The sequence below is a fragment of the Emys orbicularis genome, chromosome 16 (assembly GCF_028017835.1).
Source record: "Emys orbicularis isolate rEmyOrb1 chromosome 16, rEmyOrb1.hap1, whole genome shotgun sequence".
Taxonomy (NCBI): Eukaryota; Metazoa; Chordata; order Testudines; family Emydidae; genus Emys; species Emys orbicularis.
Genome location: NC_088698.1, coordinates 20,026,707 through 20,040,331, shown reverse-complemented (window position 1 = coordinate 20,040,331; position 13,625 = coordinate 20,026,707). Strand labels below are relative to the sequence as shown.

The following is a 13,625-nucleotide window of genomic DNA, read 5'->3' as shown; positions in this document are numbered from 1 at the left end:
GGCATACTATATAGAGCATACCTGGACATCGGTTACTAAGCATGTTGATGGCTAACTCCTGACTGAGCATGGCAGGTTTGTTGTATGTGCTGTTTTGAAGAATTTACTAAACATATTTCTTTTACCTTTTGCAGGCTTTGGCTGAACAGCAGAGGGCACAGCAGCAGACAGGCCCGCAGCCTCAGCAGCAACAGCCAGCTGGCCAGCAGCAAACTCCGCAATCGGCTGTACAGCAAGCACAAGCTCAGCCTCAACCACAGCCTCAAGCACAGGTAGTTCAGCAGCCGCAGGCAGTGGTACAGACTGCAGTAACTACTGTGGCCAACACAGCAGTATTGGTAAGAAAGGGAAGGCTTGCCGCTTCTGAAGCAGCGACTTCAATTCTTGTGTGGGCACCATCTATGCATATGTTCTTCGTATTGAAAGTGAGAATTCTGATTTGATCTAGAGCAGATGGAGTCACAGTATCTTATTAATTTCCTGGATAGGTTGCGTATCTTGGTTTTCACCCACTCACTTATTAGGATTCCTTGGAGAATTCATGCTAGAATTGAGAGAGTAGGCTGTGGTATTCTCTGTGAAAATGCCATCAACAAGGACATCAGCCAGTACAACTACCTCTTCATCTGATAAATCTGAGCAGATACTGGCATAGTACATGAAAAAAATTCATCCAAATAATTTGGGGAGTAGAGAGGCAAATAAACTTCTTGTTCCTTTGCTCAGACAGTCATGTGAAACTTCTTAGAATGACTTGGGGTCTTTCTCCTCAAGATCACCAGTTCAAGTGTCAGAGACCCTGGAAAACCACTTGATGAAATGCCAGGCTTTCTAGTGCTGCCTCTTTCTTCAGCCCATCTGTTTGCTGGGTCAAAAGGAAGATGAGAGAAGAAACTCATTTATGACAGTTCTAACCTACTGTATGTGACAGGTCTTAGTTACAGACCAGTTGATATATGTTAACCTATAGAGACGGTAGGCCAGATTCATTCCCATTGATGTACGAAGTTGACACCAAGGAGTAATTTTGCCAAGAGATTCTGTTAAGCAGCTCAAAACCAAAAGGTTGTGTGAAACAACGTACGCTCTTGGGTGGGAGGTAGGGGCTGGGGGGGAGAGAGAAGAACTGGTATAGCACACCGTGACCCTGATCCTGCAATTGGATCCACGCACACGGGCCCATGATATGCTTTCTTAACTTCAGTGGGGCTCTAAACAAGCTCTAGAGCTTGTGCCAGTGGAACTGATAATAGGATTGGGACTGATGTTTTGAAGGCTACAGATCTTGTATGTTATAGTTAAGGCTAAGATTATGTCACAGAGGTCGCTGGAAGTCACAGAATCCGTGACTTCCAGTGACGTCCGTGACACTGGGGGCTCCGCAACTGACCTGCTGCTGCTGCTGGCAGGGGTCCACCCTGCAGTGTCTCAGCCGTCGTGAGCAACTGCCCCCCCCCAGCTCCCAGTTGCTGGCATAGGCACGGGAACTACGGGTGCGGGGGGTGCTGCAGCACCCTAAGGTCTTATGTGGGGCTCTGCTCCCAGCCCTGCACACTGGGTCCTGGTCCCATGCCTCTGCTTTTGGCCCTGCACGCAGTCTTTGGCCCTGCGCCTGAGGGTCCTGGCTGCTGGTCCTGCCTCCAGCTGTGGCCCCAGCCACAGCCCCCTTACCCCTGTCCTTGTCTTCCCCCAACCCTCCACCCCCTGGGAGACACGGCCCTGCTCCCAGCCCCAGCTTGGGAGGGGCGGAGGAGTGGTATGGACAGGTATAAGGCACTGGCTTTCAGCACCCCCACTATTAAAAATGTTTCAGTGCCGCTGGTTGCTGGCGGCAGCAGCAGAGGGATCCTGGAGCTGCTCAGCGGCCGTGGGTGCGGGTCCCCCCACAATTCCCACCTGCTCTCCGCCGGAGGCAGAGGGACCTTGGAGCTGCTCAGCAGGCGGTGGGCCCCTACACCCCCCCCTCCCCCCCAGCTCCTAGCTGGAAGCGGCAGAGGGACCTCGGAGCTGCTCAGCTGCCAGGGGCGGGGGCCCTCCCACAGTTCCCCAGCCTCCGCCGCTGGCAGGGCCCTGCCTCCCCCTGCTGCTCCCAGCCACTGGGCAATGGGGTCCTTGCAGCTCCCAGCCACGGCCGGGAGGGCAGGGTGCTGGACCCTCCTCCCTCCCCATTTTGTCAGGGATGTTTTTAGTAAAAGTCAGGGACAGGTCACAACTTCCGTGATTTCTTGTTTATTGCCCGTAACTTATCCATGACTTTTATTAAATATATCCATGACAAAATCATAGCCTTAGTTATAGTATGCATACAGTGCTGATTTAATTTCATTAGAGAAGAAAGTACCACAGCTCTAGGAGAGAAATGAATATATGCATATATAGCTGTACATGTGCTACATGGTGAACTTAGACGTAAGTATCTATGCACTTTATTATAATTTTTTAAATAAATTTTGGCAGTTATCTCATTGTCACCATAGGGCAGCTATATTATGTTAACAGAAAAGTAGTTTTAAAGGCTTGCACTAAGTTGGTTTCCAGTTTTTCTCTGAAACATTATTCAAATTGTCTTCTAAACAGGCTGGCACAATCAAAACAGCAGTCACTGGGACAAGTATACAGACTGGTAAGATGTTTTAGTAAAGCACTGGGGCTGGATGCAGAAATACAGGAATACTTTTGTTTGTATTAGTCTCATGTTTTTCTTGGGTTTACTTTCAGCTACTGTGAGTGGGAATGTTATAGTGAATACAGTTGCTGGAGTTCCTGCTGCTACCTTTCAGCCTATTAATAAACGTCTGGCTTCACCAGCTATATCTGGGACACTGACAGTGAGTAAATTTCAGTAGTTGTACTGTAATTTAATTATTTTAACTTGCAGATTGTAGCAGCACGGTCAGTTTCTAGCATTTAATTTTTTCTTAGTTTTATGTATATAACTCTGCCCCTAGCTAACTTCATTTAGTCTGGTATATTCTTACCAGTCTGTATATTGTCCAAAGAAGAGAATGATGCAGCTAATGGAAATGTGTTGCATAACAAATATTGTTATAAATGAGACATGGATACACAGAATAATAGAAATTAGACAGGGAAAAGACTTCTTAGATCATTCAGCCTTTACCTCTGCCAGTCCATCTCTGATCAGTGATTCTTTTTTTGAAATACACACAAACAAATCAATGTTGATAAATGCAAAGTAATTGGAAAAGGTTCAGAAAAGGACAACAAAAATTATTGGGGTAGGGAACGGCTTCTGTATGAGGAGAGATTAATAAGACTGGGACTTTTCAGCTTGGAAAAGAGACGACTAAGGGGGGATATGATTGAGGTCTATAAAATCATGACTGGTAGGAAGTGTTATTTACTCCTTCTCATAACACAAGAATTAGGGGTCACCAAATGAAATTAATAGGCAGCAGGTTTGAAACAAACAAAAGGAAGTATTTCTTCACACAACGCACAGTCAACCTGTGGAACTCTTTGCCAGAGGATGTAGTGAAGGCCAAAACTATAACAGGGTTCAAAAAAAGAACTAGATACATTCATGGAGGATAGGTCCATCAATGGCTATTAGCCAGCATGGGCAGGGATGTTGTCCCTAGCCTCTGTTTGCCAGAAGCTGGGAATGGGCGACAGGGGATGGATCACTTGATGATTACCTGTTCTGTTCATTCCCTCTGGGGCAGCTGGCATTGGCCACTGTCGGAAGACAGGATACTGGGCTAGATGGACCGTTGGTCTGACCCAGTATGGCTGTTCTTATAGACAAGACATCTAAAACTGATGAGTGCAAATGGGGGGAAATTCACACTTCAATAGTATAGTTAAGGGCTTTCTGTTCAGAATACCGAGAATGAGGTGACTGGCCATTTATTAGATAGACTGGAAAGGTATGTACATATTTGCCTTTATTTATGACATTTGTATCTTAAAATAGGTCCTCTGGTTTCCAGAAGGTTCTATGGTTTTAAATGTAAGTTGAAAGTAGTGAAGAATAATGGTTTTTTTCTTCCTTAGACTTCAGGAGGTACTTCTTCTGCTCAGGTGGTACATACTCAGCAGCGAACAGCAGCAGCACCTGCTGCATCAACAGAATTGGTGACGATAGCATCTACACAGGGTGTTCGAGCAGTAACATCCGTGACAGCATCAGCTGTGGTAACGACCAACCTAACACCAGTACAGACCCAGGCGAGATCCTTAGTGACTCAAGTTACGCCAGGTAATAATTGTGTGGTGATTCTTTCCTAGTGTACTTTAAGTGCCTAAACTTCCTGTAGCTTACTTGACCATCTCAGCCTCAGAACATTGGAGTCAGACTTTACCAGCAGTACCTTTGTTAAACACTGCTGAAAACTTTTAACCTGCTTATCCTTCGTGCCAGAAATCACATTTTCCTCCATTAAGTTTTACTAAGTGCAGAATAGAGAAAATACACTAATTGGTTCCTAGGCACTACCTTAATCAACATGCATAATAATTATATGCAAATGCAGCAAATTCAGCTTTATTGACTGCTCTTGATCATACCCCATTTTCAAGAAAGGAAAGTATTTATTTGCTCTGTTTATGTAATCAAGAAAAACTATTTGCAGTCTGTGCTCATTTACTCCTAGTTTGAGCTAGCCTTTATTGTTTTATGCCCCTTTTAATAAACAGCATAAGCTTAAAAAGCAAAGAAAATAGGGTCCTCTCTCTCTAGTTTTCAGTGTCAAATGAGTTGGATGAAGGGGAGAACGTTTTATGTTGCGCATCTGTGTGTGTGTGTGTATATATATATTAATTTCCAGTTTACCCCAGAGTTTATAGTAAATAGTATTAAACAATGTTGTGGCACAACATCTTCATTAGGATTCTACCTATAGTTTATTCAGACGTTACATTAAGACAGAGTGAGGCTTGTTAGAGGAAGTATAGTGTAGTGATTAGAATAGGGGACTCACTCTAGGACTCCTGGGTTTTAGTCTGATCTCTTATGTACTGTTCAGTTCTATTCTGATCTCTTATTCTGATCCACTCTGTACTTTGGTTTACACATCCATAAAATGAAGATACCTCACAGGGAGAGGGAGGGCTGTTGTGAGGCTTAAGTGAAGTTTGTGAAGCTGTTGAGACCTTAACATGAAAGATGTTGCGTGAAAAGTACTAGTGCAAAATTGCATGTATTTTAACATTTGTAAGTAGATGTTTGTTTTTCTAAATTAATCCAGGAGCCAGGTAACTCTAAACTGCTTAAAAGGATTTTAACATAATCTTTTGTCAGCAGGAGCTGGGGTTAACTATCACTTACCTGCTAATATGAGAGCTCTAGCAGCCAACAATGTGCTGACATTAATGACTGATACAGAAATAAAGTGGTGTATAAAGCAATAAATTGGTGTAAAATGATGGATGTGAATCTGAATCTTCTAATGGGTTTGTTTAGCAATAGAGTCACATGGATTAGTTATACTTTTTGTTTTGCTAACAATGATCCTATTCCATTTGGGCCTCCCTACCTAGTCTATTTCCTTTAATCTAATCCTGAATCTCTCCTCAGAATTAGTGTAGCAAAAAAGGACAGGTTTAGCAATTGTACTAGAACTTTTTAAGTGAAGTTGATTAAATTAATCAAATGTTGGAACGTTCTCTTCAGAGCTTTTTTGCTTTATTTACAGCTACGCCAACCGTTCAACTCTCTGGCAAAGCAATCACGTCTGCTCAATTCCAGCTTCTCCGGCAGCAGCAGCAGCAGCAGCAGCAGGCCACTCAGGTGCAGGTTCCACAGATTCAGACCCAGGCACAAGCCCAGTCTCCAGCCCAAATAAAAACTGTAGGGAAGTTATCACAGGTGAGGGAAACATTCCTAAGATATCATGAATGCTGTTCTTTCCTGTCTCTTTAAACACTTATCAGTGATGTCGTCTGCGGTGACCTATGTTCTCATACTAGACAGAAAACAGGAGTTCTCTCTTAAATTCACTGCCAGTGATACTAAAATTTCATGGAAACACAGAGCAGGCTAACTAGTTCAGGTTTGTTAAGTACTTCCATGAAGTAAAACAGTAAACCAGCACTAGGTATTTGTTCTCTGGAGATCCACATTGTAAAGGAATTACGTTCTTAGTTCCATTGCTCATTGATCAAAACTGGCAGGAGAACTCCCATCGCTTAAAGTTTCAAAGTCTGCTCCCACTGGGGGTGTATCCGCCGTTCCTAAAACCAGTAATGACATTGAAAACAATAAAAATGTTTATACTTTCAGGAGCAGCTGATCAAGTTGCAGAAACAGAAATTGCAGCTTCCTCAGCAGCAAGCAGCACAGCAGCAGACACAGCCAGGGGCCCAACAACAGACAACACAAGTACAAGTGCAGCAGCAAACTCAACAACTTACTGCTGTCACAGCCCCACGGCCTGGAGCAGTACTTACAGGCACCACTGTGACAAACCTGCAGGTTGCTCGTCTTGTAAGTTGCCATACACTCACTTAAAAACGCACTTAAACAGCTAGTTCTACACTGATTAAAATGAATGAGATGTTGTGTCTGAATCTAGCACCTGATTCTCATGTACACTGAGGCCCCTTTACACTGCTCTGGCAGCGTTAAGGGGACGTAAAGTGAATGTAAATGTAGTTGAAGTCCACTTTAAGGTTGCTTTACGTTGTTAGAGCAGTGTAAAGGGGTCTTAGTGTAAATGAGAATCAGGCCCTCAGTTTCTGAACATACAGTTATCATCTTGCAATGACCTAGTTAAATACACCAAATATTCTTTGTCTGTACAATAATCCTGATTCCTTGCTGCTTAGACTCGTGTTCCTGCTTCCCAGCTTCAAGCACAAGGACAAATCCAGGCCCAAACACCTCAGGCAGCACAAGTTACTTTGGCAAAGCCTCCAGTGGTGTCTGTTCCAGCTGCTGTTGTGTCATCTGCAGGAGTTACAACTCTCCCTGTTACCGTTGCTGGGATTAGCGTTGCTATTGGGCAGCCACAGAAAGCAGCAGGTACTTCATTATGCTTCTTGAAATACAGTGTACTTTAAAGTTGTGCTTTAAAAAAATTCTGTGGCACCTCAAGTAATGTCTAGTATAAGATGCTTTCTCCCTCTCATTTCAAGACTTAAAAGGATGCAGTTTGAAATTCAGTCTACTTTAAAAATGAGTTAAAAGTGTTTCAAGTACTAGATTTGCCCTGACAGTTTGTGCTTCTGCAGTCACATCTGACTATTTTTAAATTGTTTTCTCTCTCTCCTGCTGCACTGTGGAGAAATAATACAAATCAGAAAAACTTGTCTATATGCAGAGGGCCTGATCTGAAACCCATTAAAGTTAATGGAAAGACTCCCATTAACTTCAGCTGGATGAGGCCAAGATTTTCTGTCAAGTGCACAAAATTAACCAGGGGGACAGAGACAAGTAAATGTAACCTTTCAGTTACAGTAATCTTTGGTGTTACTTTTAACAATCGTAGGTAAGGAATTTTCAGACAGAAGTATGATTTCCTTTTTAAATGATAGAATCCTAGAAATAAGGGGCTGGAAGAAGTCATCAAGTCCATTCTGTACTGAGCCAGGATCAAGTAAATGCTAGACCATTCCTGACAGGTGTTTGTCCAATCTGTTCTTAAAAACCTCCGGTGATGGGGATTCCACAACCTCCCTTGGAAGCCTGTTCTAGACTTAACTACCCTTATAGTTAGAAAGTTTTTCCTAAATCTCCCTTGCTGCAGATTAAGCCATTGCTTCTTGTCCTACCTTCAGTGGACCTGGAGAACAATTGAACACAGTCCTCTCTATAGAAGCCCTTAACATATATTTGAAGACTGTTATCAGGTGGTCTTTTTCAAGACTAAGTATGCCCAGTTTTTTTTAACCTTTCCTCATAGGCCAGGTTTTGTAGTCCATTTATCATTTTTGTTGCTCTCCTCTGGACACTCTCCAATTTGTCCACTTATTTTCCTAAAGTGTGGGGCCCAGAATTGGACACAGTACTCCAGCTGAGGCCTCACCAATGCCAGTAGAGAAGGGCCCAATTGCCTCTCACATCTTGCATATGACAGTCCTATTAATACACCCCAGAATGATATTTGCCTTTTGAAACTGCATCACATGTTGACTCATTCAATTTGGAATCTGCTGTACACCCAGATCCTTTTCAACAGTTCTACCACCTAGCCAGATATTTCCCATTTTGTAGTTGTCCGTTTGATTTTTGGTACTTAAGTGAAGTACTTTGCACTTATATTTACTGAAGTTCATGGGTATCCCTCTAAGAACAGGCGGTGAACAGGTTTTCTGTATAAAACCATAGTAATCACACAATCTCTAAGAAGAATAGTCTTTTAATTAAGAATAGAGTTAAAAGCCATTTGAGTAGCAAATTGAGATTCAGTTAACTGATATTTCTGTATCAGATATTCATTTCAGAACAGTGTCTAATACGGTATGTAAAAAATTATTCTAACAGTATTATAGTACTAATGCAGTGAAATTTTGCTTAATCCTGCCTTCAGATACAATGGCATATACTACCACATCTATTATAAAAGTGTGGTAGTATATCAGTGATGGTGATGGCACACACATGCTTCATAGCTAGTTTCATAGAATATGCTTATAATCACTTTTGTTTGAAGGACAAGATAGATTTTTGCTTAAGAAGCTGCCTGATGTTTACTGTCTCTTACTGCACTCACAGCTGGAGAGAAAGGCACTGTTAGGGCTTGATCCTGCAAGGACTTTTGCTTAACTTTAAATGTGTGAGAAGACCTGTTGAATTCAATGGGATAACTTATGTGCTTAAAGTTTAGCATGTGCATAAATCTCTGTACACTATGATCAGTGGGATTTAAGCACTCCTTAAACACTCTTAGCCGAAGCGCTAAGATGAAGACTCCTCTTTTTTTATTTGCAGGAGGACAGACAGTGGTGGCACAGCCACTGCATGTCCAACAGCTGCTAAAACTCAAGCATCATCCAACAGCACAGCAACAGAAAGCCATCCAGCCCCAGGTCGCACAAGGTCAAGCTACTGGACAGCAAAAGGTATTTCCTTTGTTTATTGTTTCTCTGCCTTATTGTGACAGCATCTGTGACTGAAGTCTTCCAGTTACTGACTTTACTAGATTATTCATAGACTTTGGTAGCTCAAATTGCGGTGAGTGGGTCTGAAGGATATATATATTCCCATGAGACTGATTTATGAAACTACAATTCTGGTAGAGAATGCACTTTTATTATAAGCCTCTATCTTTAGGCACTTAATCATTTTCCTAAAAAATAATTCTTTGGTTTGATTTTTCATGCCTAAAACTCATTTTAAAAAATAAAAGTTTGGAGGTTGATGTAGCCAAATATGAAAAAGTGCTGAATTTTTACCAGTTATATTTTCCACATGCTTTTTGCACAATAATATCATAAAACTGACTTCTTCATGCAACTTCAAACTTACCATGGACTTTGCTCTCGATAAGGAAAGTGTCAAAGTGACTTTGTTACAAGTTAGAGTTTGCAGATTCTTGCATAAAGTTCTGAAATTTTATAGCGTTTTCAGAAATGTTTTCTCTTCTGCGTGCATAGGCTTTTCACCAATACTCATTTGCTGGATATTAACTCTGAAATGATCTCCAATTACTGTAGCAAAGTGGTTAGCAATATATTTGTTCTTCAGAAGTATGCTGTACTCACTGATTTCGTATTTTTCTGCTCCAGATAAATGCTCAACAAGTTACTGTCCAAGCCCAACAGCAGACTTCACAGCAACAGAAAGTTACCTACAGTACACAGCCAGCCATTAAAACCCAATTCCTGACAACTCCACCAATTTCCCAGGCCCAAAAACCTGGTGGAACCCAGCAAGTGCAAGCACAGATACAGGTACTGGGGCCCAATTTCTCCCCTTGAAGTTAATACTGTGTGACTAGAAAGTAGCAAAGACCACAGTCTTACTGCAGTAGAGTCAGGTTAGAGTTTTATTAACCACTGGCTTCAATACCAGTTACATGTTTTTAAAAATTGACTGTAGTTGTAAAACTCACTGGGTGGGATTGCAACCTTGTAGTCTGCCGCGGGTTATGTCTAGTACCCAGGAGCAGATCAGAGAAAGTTGTGACTTGAAGAGTCATGATTCCTCCCCCACACCTTCCTTGCTTTTGGGGAGGAGTAAGTTACATCACCCTTTCCCTCGAGCAGTGTACTCCCCACTGCTCCCCCACCAAACTGTTCTCACCAGTGATTGGAAAAGGCAGAGTAGAGCCTGGCTCTACTCCCATTTGCCATCACCTCCCTGCCAACCTGTATGCAATGGGGAGACAAGGTGGGTGAGGTGATCTTTTATTGTACCAACTTCTGTTGGTGAGAGAGACCAGCTTTCGAGCTCTTCTAAGAAGTTGGTCCAATAAAAGATATTACCTCCCCCACCTCGTCTAATATTCTGGGACCGACTCGGCTACATCAACAATGCATACAGTGGGGAGTAGCAGGTAGGTGGCTCCTGCTCTCCTCTGCACAGCTAGCTCACTATCTAACCAGGGCAAGCAAGGAGATTAAAGAGGGGAAGCCTTATTCCCCTGCACAATCAAGTAAGGGCTGTGACAGTCCAACACTTTGGAATTACTAACCTTGCTCTAGTTTTTCAATGGCTTAGCAACAGTCTCTCACATACAAGTTGTAGATTGAAAATTTGGCCCCCCAAAATGTCTTCAGTACAATAGTCTGAAAGCTTTTGATGAAAAAAGAACACCACCCAAGTGCAGAGTTCCACACTACCCAGTTGAATGCCACTGGGATGGGCTTTCCAAAGGACAGGTAGTTAATAGCATATTTTAAATAATGCTGTGGCTTGATGATAACCAGAATAGACTAAACCCATCATAAGCCTTTTACGACGTGTATAGAGAAAATAAATACAAGATATTCGTCATTTTTCTTTAATAAGCATCTTTTCTATTTCACACTACTAAAGGTTGCAAAGCTTCCACAGGTGGTCCAGCAACAGGCAACTGTTGCCAATATTCAGCAGATGGTTTCAGTTTCCCAACAGGTAAGGGTCACTCAGGCTGAACGCAACAGAAGATACACAATCTATTGCAGGTTTTCTTATTTGGAGAAATGTATTTTTCTTTCTCATGTACAGTATGTAATATTTGTAAAATACCTAGTATTTTCGTTGCCTTTCCTAAAAATTAAAATGGTGTCCCCAGCCTCTGTTTGCCAGAAGCTGGGAATGGGCAACAGGGGATGGATCACTTGATGATTACCTGTTCTGTTAATTTCCTCTGGGAGACCTGGCATTGGCCACTGTCGGACAGGATGCTGGGCTAGATGGACCTTTGATCTGACCCAGTATGGCCATTCTTATGTTCTTATGTAAAGATGCAGTCACTTAGCATGTGATCAACTGCTATATATTTCTTTTTATTATTACTCTTGATGAGCCTAAACAGGCTTCTCTTATTTCATCTGGAGCTGAAGAGAGCTTCTAAAAGTTGTGCCTGTTCATCATGATGTGTAATCAAAGATAATGATGGATAGGAAGAGAATTGAGCTAATGGCAGCCAACTCAGTGATTGTTCTATTTAAAGCATAGGGGAAAATAATAGAATTACAAGCTTGTTTGTTACTTTGTAGTGGCCAAGGTTGTGCTAGGTGCTTCACAGAAAACAAAGAAATATTCAGAGCAACACAAAATGGGATGGGGCAAGGATGAGGCAGACGAAGAGGAAACTAAACACTAAGGCCTTGTCTACACTACGGGGGGAGATCAATCTAAGTTACACAACTTCAGCTACGTGAATAACGTAGCTGAAGTCGACATACTTAGATCTACTTACCGTGGGATCCACACTACGCTATGTCGACGGGAGACACTCCCGTCGACTCCCCTTGCGCATCTCGTTCAGGTGGAGTACAGGAGTCGACGGGAGAGCGATCTGCGGTTGATTTAGCGGGTCTTCACTAGACCTGCTAAATCGACCGCCGATGCCTCGATCGCCATGCATTGATTTCCCCAGTAAGTGTAGACAAGCCCTGAGTAGCCGATAGCCTTTATTTCAAACAGCTTAAAATCAACTTTCAGAACATTAGCAATAAACATGTCTTATTCTTTTTCAACAGACATAAACATTAAGGGTGATCAGTGCTGACCTAAGTCTGCTCCCAATCAATATCACAGCTCTTATAAAGCACTTTCCATCAGTAGATCTCAAAGTCCTTTACAAAGGAGATATTCATCCTTCTCCCGTTTTACAGCTGTGGGAGTTTTACCATTGACTTCAGTGGGAGCACAGTTAGGCCAGAGCTAAACACTTCTGAAAATACTACCTTGAATGTTTACAGTTTATCTGCACCCTTAACGCAACACTTCACAATGGATGGGTTTCCTCTTTGACTGACAGGGCGCTTGCTGAACCTCTCACAGTGAGACTTGGGCATTCTGCTGAAGTGTCACTTCTCCCCCACATTCTGCCTCCGATGAAGGCAGTGACAGTTGAAGTTGCTCCTCCATTTTCATTCCTGTGATCTCAAAATGGATAGACAAGCAGGAGAACATTGAAAACCTCCCTGCAGTGGCCACAGCTGTGCAAATCAGGTGCCAGGACCAGTCTCCCTCCCTCAAGTGGGGATAGACACTGCCTGCTGTAGCCCCCCTGTCCCTACTGCCTTCCTTAAATATGGGTAAGGGACCTCCAGTGGCTTTACCCACAATGGCTGATGCTTTTCCCTTGATCTCTTCCAACCCCTCTCCTCTCCTCCCTGCTTTCTTTCACCAGAAGGAAATAACGGTATTGGAATGTTTGACTATCCAATGGCCATACTCTCCCCACCTCTCTTGTGGAGGGTAAAGGGGGAATGCTCTCTGCAGGAAGGCTGGGTGATAATTATCTTGGCTTTTAGCTGGGATGCACAGGGCTACAGGTACCCTGTCTCCCTTCTTTACTGCAAATGGAAGAGCTAGTGAGGTGTGTGTGCCCAAAATCTATCGACTGTGATTGGTTCACCTGCCTGTCATAAGTAAGAACATCCAACCAAGTAAATTGCTGTACTGTGGTGCAGAATACTAATAAAGAACTCTATATTTAATGCTGAACCAGGTTTTATCTCCTGTCACCTAAACATTTTTAGGTTCAGGCTCAGCCCCAAACTGTGACGCTGTCTCAGACGACTGCAGGTCAACAACAGGTCCAAGTGATTCCAGCAACAACTGCTACAGCTCAAGTGGTCCAGCAGAAACTGATACAGCAGCAAGTTGTGACAACAGCTTCTCCCCAAATTCAGGCCCCAGGTGTACAGAACCCAGCCCAGGCACCAGCAACGTCTGAAGCCCAAAACCAGCAAGCAAAAGTGCAAATGAGGACGCCTACTGTCAGATTGAAGGCACCCACCAAACCTAGTTGAACTAATAATTAAATTGAAATAAGCATGGAAATACCGCGTTTCATGTTTGCTAAGCAATGGCAACGTGGGCAGGTTCTCTGCAGATCCTCATCCAAATGAAGATAAATCCCTTTCATTTTTTAACAGAAGGATTTTGGCGGTTGACATTTAACATGGAAACTCTCTCTCTCAAAAAAACAAACAAACAAACAAAAAAACACACTTCAGAAAATGCTCATAAAGTTCATACAAGGCGCATTCTGCCCCAGCAG

General features: G+C 42.8%; 1 protein-coding gene across 1 annotated transcript in view; it reads left to right on the top strand.

Moving 5' to 3' along the window:
• EP400 (E1A binding protein p400) overlaps positions 1-13,590 on the top strand; it is a 62,988-nt gene extending 49,398 nt beyond the window's left edge. Inside the window, exons 45-55 of the mRNA XM_065417506.1 lie at positions 135-338; positions 2,578-2,623; positions 2,719-2,828; positions 4,018-4,222; positions 5,658-5,830; positions 6,245-6,448; positions 6,790-6,985; positions 8,894-9,024; positions 9,691-9,855; positions 10,943-11,020; positions 13,102-13,590. Of these exons, the coding sequence (XP_065273578.1) occupies positions 135-338; positions 2,578-2,623; positions 2,719-2,828; positions 4,018-4,222; positions 5,658-5,830; positions 6,245-6,448; positions 6,790-6,985; positions 8,894-9,024; positions 9,691-9,855; positions 10,943-11,020; positions 13,102-13,374 (1,785 nt within the window). The 3' untranslated portion in view covers positions 13,375-13,590. The remainder of the gene's footprint in view (positions 1-134; positions 339-2,577; positions 2,624-2,718; positions 2,829-4,017; positions 4,223-5,657; positions 5,831-6,244; positions 6,449-6,789; positions 6,986-8,893; positions 9,025-9,690; positions 9,856-10,942; positions 11,021-13,101) is intronic.
• Positions 13,591-13,625: the final 35 nt, after the last annotated feature.